This window comes from Tachypleus tridentatus, chromosome 9, assembly GCF_004210375.1.
Source record: "Tachypleus tridentatus isolate NWPU-2018 chromosome 9, ASM421037v1, whole genome shotgun sequence".
Classification (NCBI taxonomy): Eukaryota; Metazoa; Arthropoda; class Merostomata; order Xiphosura; family Limulidae; genus Tachypleus; species Tachypleus tridentatus.
This window is the reverse complement of record NC_134833.1, coordinates 132,192,554-132,213,332: the sequence shown is the minus strand read 5'-3', so window position 1 is coordinate 132,213,332 and position 20,779 is coordinate 132,192,554. Positions and strand designations below refer to the sequence as shown.

Here is a 20,779-nt window from a genome sequence, read left to right as displayed (position 1 = left end):
ATCATCACCCACCGCCAACTCTTGTGCTACAGTTTACCAACGAATAGTGGGATTGGCCGTCACATTATAACGCCCCCACAGCTGAAATGACATGTCTGGTGTGACGGTTATTCGAACCTGCGACCCTCAGATTATGAGTCAAGTGCCTTAACCACCCGGCCATGCTGGGCCTAGTTACCATTAAGACGAAACAGTAAATATTCTTAAGTAGTTTTGGAGACTTACTAAACATATAAAAAAAAAAAAAATACTAAACACTGGGCTGATATCCTCAATAAATCAGTTTTAGGTACCAGCAATGAAGTATTTAAAAGGTGGGATTGTCTTTGCTTCAGATAGACGTTTCCGGTTGAGTTATTTACCTTCAAATAAAAAGAGAGTGGAAGAACATAAAAACAATCAGGGTTAAGGTATATTAAAATATTAATGGCATTATTAAGTAAGACGTCAGAGAAATTAATCGTAACAAAATAAGCTTAAGCTTTGTTCATATATCTTTAAACGAATGGCAGAACTGAATTAAGCGGATTTCTTTGCCTATGACATATTTTTAAATCTCTACTAGTATGATTAATAGTACCGCGTCTGAGATATCATGGAAGCTTCCAGAAAATAAAGAAAAGCTTGACGGAAAGAAGACTATATTTTGTAACAAAAGAAACAAGTTTTAGATACACGGCTGACCTATACTCTTGCTTCCTTTATTTCTGGTTTTGAAAGTAATCCTTGGAACGTAGAATAATACTTAAAAGTTGTTTTTTTCTGATCGATTTTAGTCATGACTGACTTGATCGCAAGTTTATATATCGAAACATTCTTACTTTAAACAAATCAAGTATAACAATGTATAAACGTTTGATTATCGCTTTTGCGTATTGAGTTGCTACACACAAAAGTTATTATTAAATCAGGAATAAATATGTTTCTTTTTTACGTACTTATTTAAGTTCCAACAGCGTTTATTCTACGTTTTTTTTTTTAATTGCTGATATGTTCAAAGCGATAAACACTATTTTATTTGTTTGTTTTATTCGCTTTCGTTCAAAGATACGCTATGACTCTCTACATTAGTCGCCCCTAATTTTAAAGTGTTTGACCAGAGGGAAGACAATCATCAGTCAACACCGCTCACGCGCTACTCTTGGGATGCTTTTGTATAACCGAAAAATGTGACTTGACTGTCGCTCTGATATCGTACATACGATTCCAAAGTGCTAACAGTTACTGCTTGATTTAGTGGTAATGGAAAGGGCAAATAACAGAATCTCAGATCCATAGTTTGAAAAGCTAGCCAGCTGGTTACGTTCAGCCCAATTTATTTATGTTACAACAGTTCTAAAGAACACATTATAAAATAATCAAAACGCTAACTACAGTTTGTGCAAGTTATTGGAAAGAAAATGATTAACTTAATCAAAATATGTAAACATGTTCTGTGAATAAAAAAGTATGTAAACATCTTCTGTGGATAAAAAAATATGTAAACATGTTCTGTGGAGAAAAAAAATATGTAAACATGTTCTGTGGAGAAAAAATATGTAAACATGTTCTGTGGAGAAAAAAATATGTAAACATGTTCTGTGGAGAAAAAATATGTAAACATGTTCTGTGGAGAAAAAAATATGTAAACATGTTCTGTGGAGAAAAAATATGTAAACATGTTCTGTGGAGAAAAAAATATGTAAACATGTTCTGTGGAGAAAAAATATGTAAACATGCTCTGTGGAGAAAAAAATATGTAAATATGCTCTGTGGAGAAAAAAATATGTAAACATGCTCTGTGGAGAAAGAAATGTTTGAAATATATGTTCTAAAAGAAAAAAATAAGTAAAAAATCCAAACATTCTAGGGGAATCCTGTTCATTCATTCCTGCAATCAATATGTATTCAATATGAAATTATAAGCAGTGTTTGTTGTGTTTAGTTTAACATGGCGGCAGTAAGTAATGAAACTTCTTTAATTACCTTTCATGAGATAATATTACTTTAAATACCATGTGAATTATTATATCCCCATAATTAATTCAAATTTTACCTTAAAGTCCACAGTTATATAGAAGCTTAACTTCCGAACACGAACCAGTCAGAACAAGGTGAAAAACACTAAGATGTCTAGCAATGGTTGCGCCTGTTTCTGACAGCACTGACGACAGTTCTGACTGTCTTTATTATTTTATTACTAGTTATTCCGTAAGAACAATAGAACAATACATTACTGTTTTTTTTTTAAACAAGTTCAGTTTACTCCGCCTTTATTAATTCAATCATATATATATATTACATTTGAGTGTATCAAAGCCTGAAACTATTGTTCTATGTGAATAAGAATTATATATTATGAAATGTAACCACGATGATCCTTCAGCCTAGTTTGTTTTGAATTTCGCGCAAAGCAACACAAGGGCTATCTGCTCTAGCCGTCCCTAATTTTGTAGTGTAAGATCAGAGGGAAGGCAGCTAGTCATCACCACCCACCACCAACTCTGGGCTGCTCTTTTACCAACGAATAGTTGGATTGACCGTAACATTATAACACCCCCACAGCTAAAAGGGCAAGCATGTTTGATATGACGAGGATTCGAACCCGTCACCATCAGATTACGAGTCGAGTGCCTTAACTACCTGGCCATGCTGGGCGGTGATCCTTCAGATTTATAACGCTACAATCTGTGATTCGATCCCAGTGAAAGTATCCCACTGTCCAGTTTTGTGTTAAAATTGGGACAAACAAACCTATATCTTAAATTTTATTTCTCGTTATCCAAATGTTGTGTTTGATCAATTCTGATTACAAAATCCCCCAAATCGCATTATGTTATGACTTGAAAACAATATTAAAATATTTCTATCTTTTCTGGTTTAATAACTTAAGTTGATTTGTTTCAGCATTTCGAGGTAAGACTTCTACAAGAGGAGTACTTGACATACTTGTCATATTTGACATTTATTAAAAACTGCTGTCGCTAGAAGGTAATTAGATCTGATATCCTCAGTCTGTGACTTCAAAAGTTACATAAAAGGGAACAAAGTTCTTAACTTACACTAAAAACACAACTTATATGAAATATTTTGCCCTAAGATAACATTGTATCTAACCAAAATCCCTGGCAATGGCTGAACATAAGTTATTATGGGGAAGAAAACCAAAACATTTTGGGTGTAAATTAATTAACATCCATTTACTGTATAGATATATGGAAGAATGCTGTATCTGAGTGTGAAGCACGTATACACGCGTACATCTGTTAGTATCGCACATAAATTTGAATGAGACAACCAATCTTTGCAGAGAATTATTCATTCACAGATCATGCATTGCCTCAGAAGTAATTCATTCTAAATAAAATCTTAGACTCCAGAACAGTAAGTTTAGAGACGTGTTTCTTACAGAAGCAGTTTTAAGAACGTTTATAGTTTTGAAAGATTCGAAGTTTTCAATTAAATTTAAGATTTATTTTACCTCCCCCCGCTAGTACAGCGGTAAGTCTACGGGTTTACAACGCTAAAGTCAGGGGTTCGATTCCCCTTGGTGGACTCAGCAGATAGCCCAATGTGGCTTTGCTGTAAGAAAACACACATTTATTTTATTTCCAGAAAGTTCCGTGTCTCTGTCAAAATGGCTTATATATATATATATATATATATATCACACGCGTGTGATAACTGTTAAAGAAAAAGTATTTGTAGTATTAAATCAACGATAGTAACCATATAAATAAATTACATTTACTAAGTGTTATAACAGACACAGATGTTACTTGTATTATACAGGTTTAGACGCCAGATGGCACCAGCTTTTAAAGGCGGCGAAAAAAATTAGTTCATCGACTTGGGCTGAAATTTTCAGCTTCGTTTCGTAGAAATTAATATTGTCTGTTGTGATTCACCGACTGGGTAATTAAAGGTTTACTGAATTAAAAAAAAAAAAAGATAAGAACTGAGGTCAGGCTCCAGACAAGTTTTAATTTAGTTAAAACATCTGTTGAAAATAATTAACTACTGCTATTTCATTCTTTTTAGAATCATGAAATGCTACTTTTCAACAGTAATAACAAGTAATATTTTATAAGTTTTGAATCAGATACCGAACATACACTGGTAATTTCCTGGTTATTATACTCTTATTTCTATTGATCTATTTGTGACCTATGGTAATCGTTATGTGTAATTCCATGAGACCCCACTTTTCCCTCTCCTGTTAAATGTGACAGTTGTTCAAAACTTACCCTAAATGTCAAGACGGTAAAACGACTTTTATATTTTGTGTTTTTAATAAGTGACATCAATGTATGGAGTTAATAAGTTAAGTCGTACGTATCCTTTAATTAAATTATACAACAACTATCTGGTTATTTAATTAAAAGTGTAACATGCCACATCCTACCGCCCGGCCCTATATACAAATAAACAGAACTTCTACTGGAAAGTAAATTTGTTGCTGTTGTTCACTGAAAGTCTGCGGTTCGAAATAAAGATGACACAAACTGAAAACTTTATTTGCTTTTGCAAGGGATAAGAAATCTGAATAACGAAGTTCAAACTGGTTACTTCTGTTATAACATTTCTTACATAAGGTCTCTAGCCCTATCTACTATCTACTTAACTTTCAGATCACGTAGAAATCCTCACTATTAGAATTGGATTATATGTTCAGCTAATTCACGTTAGTACAGTTTTATTCTTTTAAAATAAAGATCTATGCGTAATGGTTTTCTAGAAAGAAGCAGACCAAATAATGAGATAAAAGATTCTCTGTGACCATTTAGTCTACGTATTATAAATATTTAAATACGCTTATATATCGCATTTTACGCATTTTATACGTATTTGGGCGAGAAGAAAGCAAACAATAACATTTTTTTTATTACTTATTATAAAACCCTAGACCACAAGTTATCTATAGCACAAGACATGCGTTTCAATTTGTTATTCAAAGAGATCAAATGCTTAAAAGATAGGATCTTTTGTTTGGAAGGCAAGAACTCAACATTTATGAGTGCACCCTGCTAGTACAGCGGTATGTCTCCGGATTTACAACGCTAAAATGAGCGGTTCGATTCCCCTCGCTGGGCTCAGCAGATAGCTTGCTGTGGCATTGCTATAAGAAAATACACAAATACACATTTATGAGCACTCGCTATTCATATTCAAGCACTTTGAAAAAGCCCATGTTTATAAGATGTTTTTGTTTTACGGTTGTTGTTAAGAACAAAAATATTTGTTGCTTTGTCCATTATGAGTATCCAGGTCCGATTTTTATTTGGCAAAACTGGGATGGTTGAAAGGATAGAAAACGTTGACAACGCTTAGCAAGTTTTAATCTTTAACATAATCGTTGCTATTTATGTCGATAATTCCAGTTTTTAGTCAAATAAGTTTTAAAAAACACATGTACACTCTTATTACTTATTTCAAGAGTTGTTAACCGCGAAATGAATATCAACTGATGTGAAGATATTTTTATAATATTAAATACAATTGATAAAAACTATACATTTTTTATTTATCTAAATGAGTACACATGTGAAATCAAACACCAAAAGAACTACATAATAAGGACTGGCGCGGGTTCGCATCCCCATCGCGCCAAACACGCTCGCCCTTTCAGCTGTGGGGACGTTATAATGTGACGGTCAATCCTACTATTCGTTGGTAAAAGAGTAGCCCAAGAGTTGGCGGTGGGTAGTGATGACTAGTTGCCTTCCCTTTAGTCTTACACTGCTAAATTAGGAACGTCTAGCGCAGATAGCCCTCGAGTAGCTTTGTGCGAAATTCAAAAAACAAACAAACAAACAATAAGGACTACTCTAACGCCCTCTTTTGTTTCAATGTGTTTCCTCTCTGGAATGAGTAAATTATAGAAACATATTATTTGACCTTAGGTACGGGCACGATGAAAGGGCTTAGTTTTAAATACAAAGTTCATTTCTGTGTAACCTTTATAGTTGGATAGCTGTAGTTTCCACAAGTTTCAAACCTGGAAGAGATGGCAGGAATGTTTACCGCAAACCGAAGCATTTTTGACAGTAGAAAAATAACACCACTTTATAAGAAAACAAAAAGGCATGAGATAGTGTCACCATTCATGACACATGTCAATAGCAAAATTTTGATTTTCTGTTGGTAAACGAGGCTAAAGTCATTAGTTCCCTTTTTCATACGTCAAATAAATATTATTTAATAATCAAATGGCAAACTCGTATTTATATAGTTGACTACTTGCTAGGATGGCACATATTCAGCATTTTTACATTTTTGCCTATTACAGCATTCACTATAACTACCACACATAAACATTGGGTAAAATCACTAATTTTATATGTAAGGTAGATGGACAGAGGTCATCGGCAGTGGCTAGTGGGATTAATTATGGTTTTCATTGTATTTGTTCTTTGGTGCGTGTAGTAAAGTCATGGGGCTACAAAGAAGTGGATACTTAACAGCTTAAAATAATTTGTTCTATAAACAACTACATTTCATATGGGTCTATCGATAATCGAAAATACATAGTCTCTTTAAGTAGATTTCTATTTGGATGATTAAGTTATTACAACGAGTGCTAATTGGCTGACTGGTTCTTGCTGATAAATACATATTAAGGTATACATATTGTAGATTCTGTGTGCAAAGTTGATGCTTGTGATAATCCCGTTGAGTTTTATACTATTCATTACAGTATTCTCACTTCTGATAAGAAATACAATCAATTAGATGTTAATGTAATAATGCTCCCTGGTGACATTAAATGAATTAATATATTTATACCCAAAGTCCACTAAACTGGAGTTAAAGTGCATTGCATGTAACTTATTCATAATACTGTTTTCACCACGAACACGCAGCTTCTACGTGTGGTCACGCAACATTGGTGTTATGATGGTTGGATGCAACAAATGGATTCCAACTTGATGTGCTATTGGTAATTTACATAGCGTGTATACAATCACAATGACCAAGTCACTCGTTTTGAAGTGTTTCAGATTATGTTAACTGACCAGTCTTTATCGTAATATTTACCATTATAACGTTACGAGGTCAATGTCCTTTTCTGTTTTATAGAGACGATTCTAATTTGATTATTTTATTATTAAAGCTTGTGAGCTTAATTTTATCCAACCCAGCAGGTTGATGCTATAATTTATAAAAGTTATAAGTTACAATAGATTTAATTACTTCCCTGCTAGTACTTCATTGTTTAATTAAATAAGATACGTTATATCGTGACTAACAAATAAATGCCACCAAAAAAACAATTTGTTGTACGAGGTTAAATTTAGACTTAGTTTCATTTTTGCCTCATATTTCTTTATTGACCAAATAAATGCGTCACTAGATGGTTATTATTAAGATCCATTAATGTTTAGCTGAAAGTACGGTGTCAGATTTTGACTTATCTGTTTTCTGAAGCATAATAAAGACTAGTATAAAACCCTGATAAAGATCTAAGTGGATGAAAATAAATATAGTCTAATAGCATCCCAAGAGTTTCAGCGCTAACAGCAAAATCCATTAGGAACTTAGCCTCTCGCAAGAGCTTAAATCGTGACAAGATTAGTAATAATGTTAGGAATCTCATATTTAATAATGTAGCAATAACAACAAATAACTTTAAAAGGTGTTTTAGTGTTAAAAAGGAAAGTCTGAATCATGCAATTATTTATTGTTTTAGATAAATGAATTCGCTAGTTTATAGCGAAGAAAAAACAAAAACAATTTGACATTTTATATCTGAATTTTATATTGTACAACTGGCGAGCAAATTTCACAAAATATTACAAATGTGTTTAGCAAATACGTGATATAATTTTTGAGTACACCAACTCAAAATGTTCAGATCCATTTTTATGGCATTACTAATTTTATTGAAAATATGTGCATACTATACGAGTTCAAATTTTCCTCTAATATTTAATGTTTTGTGAGATCAAAGACATTTTCTAAACCTTCTGTGCTAACTTTAGTTTATAGAAAAATTTACTCTCTTTTGATTAGCAAGACTTTATTCTTATATATACTATTTGTTAAAGTTCTATTAAAACGAAACATGTAGAGAACTAAAAACATGTTGAAGAATATCTGTAGAGGTGGATTCCACTGAGATGCACACATCACCTTCTTTAAGTTCTTAGAAATACGATTCACAGTATTGTAAAACTGTAAAAGTGGATCTTATGGAGATGGGAAAACATACAGTTTTATGCTCTGCATTTATATTCTCTTAAAGTTTAGTTCTATCCACATTCTGAGGTGAGTAATTGGTTAGAAACTATTTTGACTAAAGTTGAAGTAAATTTCAGCCTATATGAGGCTGATGAATGACAAAAACAGCATCAAAACAAAATATTCCGTTCATAAGGAAATACACAGATTGAAGAAATAAGTCGAAGCATTGAAGAAAGACTAAATACATAAAGACTTAACTAGACTGACACATCAGACAAATTCGTCATTTACAGAACATTAACTAAATCCAACATCAACTTCCCGACACGTCTCACCAATGGAAGATTAAGGAATTCCTTAACGTCAAATTACACTAACCTAACCCAACCGAATTCAGGTCTGGACAATCTCACCAAACTACACAGAGTGAACGATGACGTCTCATATTCACAAAGAGACACGATAAGATGATGAATTTCTTTTTTTTTTTCTTTGAGATTTAGGTTCACCTTCACCAAAAACATGAATTATATCGAATTTTAATAAATCAGGTGGAGTTAACTAATATTTTGCTTATTTTTTTACTTTATTTATTATTATTTTAAATATATATATTCTAAGCGACACAGAACTATTTAAAAAGTAAACGAAATGAATAATTTATATTTTATTATTTTTATAATTTCTTTGAAATAAATTACATTTAAATTATTTTAAAAATTAAGACATGTATTAGGTTGTTCCAAAAATAATGGTCGCGGGTTCGAACCCCCGCCACACCAAACATGCTCGCCCTTTTGGCTGTGGGGACGCTATAATGTGACGACCAATCCCACTATTCGTTGGTAAAAGGGTAGCTCAAGAGTTGGCGGTGGGTGGTGATAACTAGCTGACTTCCCTCTTGTCCTACAATGCAAGATTAGGGACGGCTTACGCAGATAGTCCTTGGGTAGCTTTGCGCGAAATTCAAAACAAACCAAACCAAAAATAAGGGCGGAGTTTTATATAAAAATTTTAGTTACTTATAGGGAGAAGAAACCTGTCTTTTTATAACTTCATATATTCTATTGAAAAACTAAAACTTTATTCTATTCGTTAGTGTGTTTATTCTTTTCTAAAACTTTATTTCCAACATTACAGACCCTTACAATTAATGAAGGAAAAAGTTGCAAATCACATTTTGCATGAATTCAAACTTGATCATAATGCATCGCACACAGCTAACAATATCAACCAAACATGGGACGAAAGAACCATCTCCGAAAGCACAGTACAGCGTTTGTTCCAAAAGTTTCGTAATGAAGATGTGAGTCTAGATAACAAGCAAAGAGACGTCCTTCTCTTGTTGAAAACGACCAATTGACAGCATTAGTGGAAAAAAAAAAAAACCGCGCCAAACTGTTAGAGAAATGGCACAAGAACTGGGTGTTGACATTTTCAGAATATACGGACCATCTCGAGTAAACTGATAAAGTGAGAAAGTTCTTCAAGTGGGTTCCACACTAATTTAGTAAGAATCAGAAAAATAGCCGTTTTAAACTGTGCTCTATACTGATTTTGCGCAAAGAAATGACCCATTTCTTGATCGAACTGTCACCTGCAACAAAAAGTGGACCCTTTACGACAACAGAAAGCGATCTGTGCAATCTCTTAATTATGACGAGGCTCAAAAACACTTCCCAAATCCAAAGTTCACCAACAGAAGATTATGGTCGGTGTATGGTGGTTTGCAGCCGGTATTATCCATTACAGCTTTCAGAACCATGATCAGAATATAACCTACGGAGGTTTACTATCAATAATTGGAAATGATGCGCAGAAAGTTGTGTGAAAAAAATGCCAGTATTAGCCTATCAAAGAGCACCAATCTTTCTTCATGGTAATACTCGGCCATACGTTGCTCAAATGACATTCCAGAAGGTTATCCTTCTTACTCCCTAGACCTGTCACCCACCGACTCCCACCTTTTTCAAGCATTTGAACAACTTTTTACAGGACAAAATATTCAGCAACAGAGAATGGCTTTAAAGAATTTTTGAGTTCCAGGATTTCAGAGTTTTATCGTAATGGCATAAGTAATCTTCTTTCTCGTTGGCAAAAGTGTGTAGATTCGCTATGTTTGTATTTTAACCTGCTCAGTGCCGTAGACGAGATAACTCGTCCAAGCCGATTGGTAACACAGTGTCACGGACGAGTTAATTCGTTCTCAATAATACCTAACTTCAACGCTAAATGTCAGCACCATACATGCATTTGATCTACTTACATATTGTTTCACTTTCGATCCAAAATGTCATCACGAAAAAAGTTACAAAATGAAGAAGCATTAGAGTTGTATTTTGAACTTGGTTCGGAGTTGCCGTAGCAGCTGAAATACTTGGCAGGTCAACAGGTTAATTAAGAAATTTACGCTTGAATTTTTTATTGCTTATTAAAGTTAAAATTTAAAAAATCGCAATTATTTTTTCGAACAACCTAATATATATATTGATATTAAATTTTAAAATTATTTGATTACAATGACATTTAAAATTCAATTGCTATGCTACAATATAATGTAATACGATTAACAAAGGATCGAGCTAACCGACAGAAAAGGGAACTCCTTAAACTCCTAGCAATCACTGCGAGTTCTCAAACCCAAATCCCTATTATGCCAAGAAAATCAGCATTATCATTACAACACGTCACTTAGTAGCACGTAAGAACAGGAGTAAATATATTATTATTTCAACATCTTTTCAATGATAATTAGACACAAAATGTGACACTTTAATAAATTGCTATTTTCTTCGGTTTAAGTTTAAACTGAGGAATTGGTAAGGTAAAGGTTTTGGCATTTATCCAGTGTAAGCGGAATTTGTTCGAGTCATTCCAGGTTTCCATTCACAGGAAATTCTTTAACATTAGATCTATCGATCTTCGCCACAAACGATTTATCATTGGATGTACGGATCCACATATATATATATAAATATATTTCTCCCCCACGAAGTGGTACTTTCCGTATATCTATTATATCACTAGTACCAGGGCGAAGGTTTGTTTCCTTTCTTATTTTCGCGCAAAGCTACACGAGGGCTATCTGCGCTAGCCGTCCCTAATTTAGCAGTGTAAAACTATAGGGAAAGCAGCTAGTCATCACAACCCACCGCCAACTCTTGGGCTACTCTTTTAACAACGAATTGTGGGATTGACCGTCACATTATAACGCCCCCACTGCTGAAAGGACAAGGATGTTGGTTGTGACGGGGATTCGAACCCACGGCCTTCAGATTACGAGTCAAGTGTCTTAATCACCTGACTATGCGGGGCCGGCAGGGCTGAGGAATGTTATTTAATTTTTCGAACTCTAGTTCGTTCGTTTTATTGTTAAGCACAAAGCTAAACAATGGGCTGTCTGTGATGTGTCCATCACGAGTATCGAAACCCGAGTTTTATTGTTATAAACCCCTATAGGTACCTCTGAGCCAATGAGGAGGCCATTTTTCGAGCATCCTCGGTCTTTACGTCTAACTCCTGACTACAAATGCAGTAACTTGTACCTTGATATGAAAGCAAAACCTCGTGTCACGGAAGCAACACGCAGAAGCTGCTCATTTGACCAAAATCTTAGCTATACGCAAGCATAGTGTCGATCCAATTAGACGGGTATTTTTAACAAGGCCTAATTATAAACTCAGTACATTCTTGAGCTCACTTCATTAGAATGTGCAACTCTATAAATGCTGAGTATACTCCATTAGATAAGGTTAAAACTTCGGAAACTCTAAGTCAAGATATGAACTTGAAAAGTTCCGACTTTCACATTTAACTTTCGTTATAAAAGAGCCACAATAAAAAAAAACAGAAGAGAAAAATCATACTTTTTTGTTTTATAATGTTACTCTTTACATCTCCTCGAAACTCCATCATAAATGTACAAAACAATTATTTATAGTAAATTTCCACTCGCTTCAAAACACTAGTTAATTAGAAATGACATTGTCTGAATTTTTTTTTAGTTTAGGACAAAAAATAAGTTAAGAACTATTGGCTTATTTTAAAAAATTCACCCGCGAGCATCTGATGTGCATGAAGTGTATTTAACACGACTTAAGTTAAAATCTTGGTTGATTCATACAATGATTACATTTATCGTATAAAACTAGCGAGGTAGAGAAGGAAGTTTTATGTTATATAAAAATAAAATTACTTTCTCGTTTCATAAGGGCACGGGTTCGAATCCCCGTCACACCAAAAATGCTCGCTCTTTCAGCCGTGGGGACCTTATAACGTGACGGTCAATCCCACTATTAGCTGGTAAAAGAGTCGCCCAAGAGTTGACGGTGGGTGGTGATGACTAGCTGCCTTTCCTCTAGTCTTACACTGCTAAATTAGGGACGGCTAGCACAGATAGCCCTCGTGCAGCTTTGCGCGAAATTCGAAACAAGGAAACAAACTAGGGCATCTACTTTGCTTGAGGTTTTTCTTTATTTGTACTGCTTCTGGTGTTAAGGGTTTGTAACGCTAAAAATTAGGTTTCGATGTCCACGGTTAGCAGACCACAGATAGCCTATTTGTAGTTTTGTGTTTAACAACAATTAACTTATTTTTACTTTTGATGAAAAACAACAATTTTTTTTTTTGCTTGCTTATAGATAAATTTTCTCTTATAAAGCTAAATATAGCGAACTGATATTGTAAATTAGATGTTACTGAAAGTATCAAACCGCTTAACGACAACATCTACGTTACTTGAATCGAGCTCAGAATTCTCTCATTATAAGCAAACGTTTAGATTTCTTTGTTAACATACCGAATTCTATAGCAGTGCTCTCGTCTGTAGTTACTATTTTGAGATGTTATGCAGTTTACACATTTAAAGTCTTAGTGTTACGTTACAGAATCTTGTTGATCAAACATTAATTTATTTGTTTTTTCAAGAAAATGGCTGGATGAGCAAAATTAATTTTCACTGCTCTTTCAGAAAATAGTATCCCAAAAATGAGTACTGGATAAAACTGCTTTCTCTTGTCGTCCAGTTCAAATTAGGGAAAGCGCAGCTAGCTCATGTATAGCTTTTCACAAAAACGAACAGAAAACAAAGAAACAATCAAGTAAATAACTTCAAAACAATTTATTATGAGTTTATTATATTACATTTATTATCGAATTTTATTGAATAATAGTAGAACTTTTTTAAAACTGTGATCGTTAAATGTCATGTTAAAGTCACATCCTTTATTTAGCCCTCGTATTGGAGTTAATATTAATTTAAAATAGATTAGTGTTATAGCTTATATATATATAGTATGTTGATAAAAAAGGCCAGGTTAAAGAAATGTTTGACCAAGCATACTTACTTAACAATTTTTCTAATTTGCCTGTGACAGATCCCGAGTCAAAGAAACCTAACGGAAGACACCTATATTCTAGTTTAATTTATTTACTTTCTTAATTAGAAGAAGCTTTTGATTTGTTATTTTCGGCGTTTCTCTCACACCATCGATTTTCTTGTGTTGTATACAACCAGTAGGATACATAAGACAGGTCATTCGTTGCATTACGTCCACCCTAAACAATGAGTTATAGCACTGAACAAATGAGCTTCTTGTTTTACAGTGAGTTGTTGGTTGTAGATAAAAGATCTGAAATGATATACTTACACTCTTCTGGTATGACATCTGGAACGGAGAAACTGAGAAGAACGTGATATCAAACAACAATGTCTATAGTGAAGTGGAATTTATATCATAAATATTAGGCCTAATGAGACGTGTATAATATTTTTTCCTCGTGTTTCACTGATTTATATGAAAGCTTCGTTACATCAATTATTTTAACATTTGAATCTAAACCTACCCGCATTCCTGAAACAGCCATAGATTGGATCCATTACTTCCAGGTCAGAGCACAAACACTTGTAAGAGCCGGGAGTGTTGTAACAGCCTGCTTCCACCCCACATATGTAAGAATTTTGAGCACATTCATCGATATCTGTAATTACATATAAAATAAGCAGTTTGTTAAAGCTCAGGTCAAGCATGTAGAAGACGAAAGTTGCGAATGTAAAGTGTCTGTTTTATAAAAGTAGAGCCAAGCCTTGAAAGAGCTTAAATTACAACTACGATGAAAATTTGTTTTCCTCTTATTAACTTATGTTTCACTTCAAGGTTTTTAATAAGCCTCTCTAAGAGTTATGACAAAAATACAATAATCACAACAATAACATCTTATTTCTAGCTATTTTACCTGTTTCTGATGGTCAGCTATCTAAAGAAAAAGGTTTTTGTAGAATTGAAGGCCACGACGAAAATAAACTCAATATATCAGACGAGTCCTTGGAGATTTATCCAATAAAGTTCAACAAGGATTATATATACCTGTTTGTGTATTTCATTTTTGTTATAAACAATTTAATATTATACAAAAAATAACGAACAAAATTTCTTATTTTTTATTTCTTCAGGCATTTTTTTTATTAAACTAAATATTTTATTTTCAATTAAAGTTTTAATACCAATACCAGCCGTCTTTAGAAAATATAATTCAATTTATATACTTTTGTTTTACAGGTTTTGTTGAAATTCACCCTCTTTCACATATAACAGAGTTAAGTTTGATCATTAGAGTCTGAATAGAAACAAGTTATAGCAAAGCCTGTTAAGGCGTGCGACTCGTATTCTGAGGGGCGCGGGTTCGCATCCCAGTCGCGTCAAACATGCTCACCCTTTCAGCCGTGGGGGCGTTATAATGTTCCGATCAATCCCACTATTCGTTGGTAAAAGAGTAGCCCAAGAGGTGGCGGTGGGTGGTGATGACTAGCTGCCTTCCCTCTAGTCTTACACTGTTAAATTAGGGACGGCTAGCGCAGATAGCCCTCGAGTAGCTTTGTGCGAAATTCAAAAACAAACAAAGAAACAAGTTAATTAAAAACAAACTTTACATCATTTATTTTCTGTTCCTGGTGTTCTATTTTCAGCTGTAATTTTGCAAATCTCAAGAGTCGAGGTTCTATAACACTTACTTTGAAACGAGCATGGTTTCAGTATTTGAACTCGACTTGACATGTCCGGGTTTCTATAGAAGTGTTTTACTTTACCCTCTCCCCCTAATTAGGAACAACAAAAAACGTTGACTCCTCTCTAAAGTAAAACATCAATCCTACTTTTCTATAATAATTCCGATGTATTATATTTATCCTTTGAAAGTGAGTGCCCTAAATTTTACTTGAAGTTGATGGTTTTGGTTTTTAAAAAACAAGAACAAAAAACAAAACGATGCAGAGTTGAGTTTCATGATTTAATGGAATACTCTTGTACATCAGTGTGAATTCGCAGGGAGGTCTGACAGTACTTTACAATTAATATTACGTCTTATTCCATTTCACTTCAGGGTACCGCAGAAGAATATTTGGTTTCAATGCAAGTCAGTTACGTATAACACTTCTTACTCTATTTTTTTTAGCTACTTAAGTGTTTATTGGAAAGTAAAATTAACAAAATCTTACAGAATGTGAAAAAGTACGTAGTTAGCAACGTCGTAAACGATCATCATTTGTTTTTTTGTAATGACGTTATGTGAATAATTTGTTAACTTAGAGTGACTTTACGTTATAATTGTCTCTCAATTGTTTTTGCTTATATTCATCTCATATTAATGTTCCGGTTTCACACGAGTATCGAAACCCATTTTTAAGTGTTGCTGGTCAAGAAACTTACTGCTCAACTATTGGAAGGCTAAAATTTCCGATCCCCTCTCTTTATCGTTCTGGACAAATCATATTTCCATTTCACACTATTTTCACTCAGTTGAATAACTTTGTTTATAATGGTGTTTCTCGACATTTCGATGCATAAAATACACTTTTTTATTGTATGTTTTATACTGTTAAAAACAAAAATAACTATATTGTAATTTTTAATCGACACCGCAGGTAATATATAGCCCCTCGCTTATAAATACCAAACTTTTGTAATTAAATAATTTCATGATTTTTTATGTTTGGAAAAAAAAATAATTTTGAAAGCGCGAAGTAATTACTAGGTATTAAGAGCCCTACCGGCAGACTTACACTGCTGATAACCGGGTATCGATCCCGTAGTGTGCAGAGTACAGATAGCCCATGGTGTAGTTTTGTGCTTCATCACGAACATACTTTCGACATTGGAAAATATTATATTAATTATCTCCAGATCTGTTTTACACGAACTTTTCAGTTATTGCAAAATATCATAAACATTATTGCCATTTCATTTAAATACAAATTTATTAGCCTAATATTAATAACCTTTCAAGTTGCTCTGGGGCCTATTAGGCCCCACTTTTTGTAGGAGTGTTAATAAAGAGACCTGAAGCCATTGATAACCCATAACTGTTGGAACAGTTAATGGGTGTCCAATTAGTTTTAACTATTCACAAGCTTCTTGTTGGTTAACGTGTGTTTTTATACCAATGAAAACAACATTATTTAGACACAATAATGCTATGTATGTCATAAGACTAATAACATTTAATGTTGTATTCATATTGCGCGAATGGCAAACACTGTTTCACTCATTGTTCACTGAAAGAATTAAGCAAGAGATAGAATGTAAATAAAAAAGTGAATAAAAATAAAGTTTCTCAAACTAAATTATGTCTAAATAAACAACATATCGAAAACTAACCACCAGTTATTAGACGGGATTCGTTAGTGAGGTGGTCAGGGAATTCTACTCGTCATCTGAGGATCGCGGGTTTGAATCCCGGTCACGCCGAACATGCGCGCCCTTTCAGCCGTGAGGGCGTTATAATGTGACGGTCAATCCCACTATTCTTTGGTAAAAGAGTAGCGCGGGAGTTGATGGTAAGTGGAGAGGACTAAACTCCTTCCTTCTAGTCTTACACTGCTACTTTAGGGAGAGCTAGCGCAGATAGCCCTCGTGTATTTTTGCGTGAAAGTCAAAACAAAGTTACATGGGACTCCTTTCCTGACGATCCAGTTATCTATATTCAGCCTTCTGTTAGATTCACTTTCTCATGCTCCGATCAAGGCCTAGTTCTCGAGCCTTCCGTTATGTATGTAGTTGTTTTCATACTTCATAAACTGATGTTGTTCTACAATAAATTAAAATCTTGTGAAAATGAAAATATATATATTGTAGAGTATGTATTTTTTCTTTATTTAATGTCTATTTGTACTAGTTTCTCATGATTTCTAACACCAACGTCTACTTATTTTGCCAGTGATGATTTAAAACTGAAAGCAAGCTGGTGTAACGAAGACGTTAGTACCACACTTGTTTCCTGAATTACAACTTGCGCAGGTTATATTGAATATTACCTTAGAAACACTGTGTTTAATTATTTAGGCTAAGAAACACACAAACGTATTCATTCGCAAATACAACGATAAGCCTTTTTTCCCTTTTTCTTTTTTACTATAAGCACGTATTACAACTTTCTAACAGTGGTAACACTATTTGCAGAAAAGCTAATCTTATGTTGCTTCAAAGGATATTTAAATTAAGTGAAATTAGCTGATAAATAGTATTTCCCATCTTAAACAAGTAGTGAATTTAATAGACTTAACAGAATTATGCCGCCATGTAGATTCTTTTTGTAACTTTAAAAAATCTGACTAAAAGGTAATTTGACACCAGTTTCTTTATGATCGCGATGTATTATGACATTATTCACGTTGCTTTATTATAAACAAAAATCTTTGAAACTGAAACATAAAAGCCTATATGTTACTCGATAAGTTTGATTGGAAGAACATAGAAGAGGATCGGTTTCAGTGCCTGAGCTCCAGATTTGAGACTCGTCTGTCTTTTAGTATTATCTTTTTTATGAAGTATAATTTTATGGCACAAGCTGCTTCTCTGAAGACCATGTAGCAGAAAGCATATATCCAGGTTTTTTCTTCTCCCATTTTTAGCGAGATAAAACACATTTTGAGGATACGACTAGTCCTTTTTTTTGTTTGTTTCCGGGAATCTCAAGTTTCACAAGAAAATGTTGGGATAAATGAATTGAAAAGTTCGGGAAATCCTTATTGCTAACGATATTGGAAACATTTTGATGTAAATGTGAGAGAAAACGCTTAATTGTTGTTTAAATACAACGCACAGATTTTATGTTTTATTTAAAAAGTAACTGAAAAACCGTAGAAAATCCATAAACGTGAAAGAAGATACTGAGAAAAGAGTTAGAGTTGATCAACGAATCCCATTTCTCACTACATAGAGTATTTAGTTCCCAATGTATCATTGAGCATGCAACACGTTTTCAGCTACAAGTGTGTTATAAAAGGGAGAGCCAGTGCTTTATTCAGTTAATAATAACTGGATAAGCAGCGAACGCTACTTGGCAGCTCTTAGCAAATAAGATTATTCTTCAACTTTGAGTCTAAGATCTGATCGTTTAGTTCATGTATCATATAAGGTACCGCTCAGTTTAGTGATATAAAAGTACTAATGTATGAGACGCGGTAAGGTTGATTAGTCATATTTGTTATAAACTCTTAGAATTTCTTTGGAATATTTAGAAAACTGATAACAGAACTTGGCTTATTTATATACGTTTTTAACCCTAAAGCAGCATTCGGGTCGTGGCTCATTTTTTTTCCTGGAATTATCTTTCTCTGGAAACGTTATAGGAGCATGACATTGTTTTGGGATAATCGAAAATTGTTATTCTAGTTGTTGCTAATTTCGAAATCAAAGATCAGGACTGATACGAAGTTTTAATCTAAGTATTTATTTTTATCTGTAGCTAAATATAAAATAATAGAAAGTAACAAAAATAAAACGTTTTTATTATAGCTTGAACTTTTAAGAATTCAAAATGCCTCTAATGTTGATGTAGAAAATAGTGTGTTTAAAAAACGTTAAGATACAAAGACCACAAAAAAAAACATTTATTTTCACAAGAATGTCCTGTGAAGCTGTCCAGGAGGACACAAAAAGATGATTCCAAAGTATCTCAAAGATTGTATTGGAGAGATTAATAACCCTTAATGTTAAAAAAAATTCTGAGATGAATTTCCACTGAAGAGTTATGACATGTTTCAGGTACGTAAACAAACATTCAAGTCAATTTCTCAGATTAAAAAAAATCATATTAAAAATAGTATTTAGATACGGATGATGTAAATATTAGCAAAGTGACCATTAGGTGTGGCTGTAACTTGAAGTTATGCGTTCAATTTACAGTACAAAGCATTATATGTGTATTTCGCCACATTTTCTTCATGATGTCTATACTGGTATGGGGAAAATAAAAATAAAATATTTGATAAATTATTATTAGGATTTTTATTTAACTTGAAATAAAAAATACTAGTTTCATGTTTTTTATTCGCTAACGACAACTAGAACGTGTGTTTTATTACTATCGTTTGGAGTATTTAGAACGGTCGGCTGATTTTTCTGCTACACCAAAACTAATGAATTTGACCAAAGTTCCCTCATTGGCTCAGAGGTAACGTTACGCGCTTAAAACGTGATCGATTCTCTTCAATGTGCCTAGTGCATATAGACTACTGTGTGGCCTTGAGCTAAGATAACCAATGGAATAAATAAACAGTTTGGCCGAAAAAAACAAAACCTGTAAAATGGTCGTTGTAAGTTTAATAAATAAATAACTTGTTGAGTTATCTATGTCACATATTTATATACACAGTACGAGCGAATGTAATAGATACACCATGTACTATTATGGGATATAAAGTGTTTCATAATGATGTCAGTTTCTGAAGTATATAAATATTTCGTTTTTGTTTTGCTTTGTTTTTTCAATTTCGAAATAAAGACCACATCACACGATGTTTTAATCCAGATATATCTTTTCTACCTTTAGCTGAGGATAAAATAACAGCTAGAACATCAACAAAAACCTTGTTATTACAGCAGATCCGTGAATATTACGATACGTTATCTTCGTAAAGCCTTTGTTGTGAAATGACTTGTAATAAGGTAAGAAACTGAACAACAGTAGGATGGCTACTTGAATTTTGGGATTTAACGTATAGCTTCAAGTTGTAGCCACTATCCAATGGTTACTTTACTTATATTTGCCTTTTCCTTATCTAGATATTAAGTTTTAATGTGATTTTTTATATCTGAGAAATTAGTTTGAATGTTCATTTACGTATTTTGCATTCCAACCATGTCACAAATCTTCAATAGATATTCAACTTAGATTTTTTTTCATTTTTAGCATTCACAACTAAATCGATTCATAAGTTGCTTGAAGTAATGGATGAGCAAATTAAATGAGAGAAAAACAGCTTGTTTATAAGAATAATAGTATTCTGTCATAGTGATTTATAATCAGTACAGCACACAAAAAAGCACGGTTAGTATACTATATTCTAGTTGTTGTCTTTTGTTGAAACTCGCGCAAAGCCACGTAAGGATTATCTGTACAATCCGTTCCTAAAGTTGAAGTGATAGACTTTAGTGGCTCAGTGTAAATATGGAACCTTGTGATGATAAAAATCGTGTTTCAATACCTCTGTTGCGAAAAGCAGAGATAGCCCTTTGTCATATATAGATAGACATCATTTGTCATATGTATTTGGGAATCGCTAGTACATATTAACTTTAAATAATTTTATATAAATAAATTTATTGATTAAAATTGTGAA

At 33.4% G+C, this 20,779-nt stretch overlaps 1 protein-coding gene across 1 annotated transcript in view; it reads right to left on the bottom strand.

Moving 5' to 3' along the window:
• LOC143226402 (tyrosine-protein kinase transmembrane receptor Ror-like) overlaps positions 1-20,779 on the bottom strand; it is a 57,573-nt gene that overhangs the window by 21,540 nt on the left and 15,254 nt on the right. Inside the window, exon 2 of the mRNA XM_076457329.1 lies at positions 14,008-14,142. Coding sequence (XP_076313444.1) covers positions 14,008-14,142 — 135 coding nt within the window. The remainder of the gene's footprint in view (positions 1-14,007; positions 14,143-20,779) is intronic.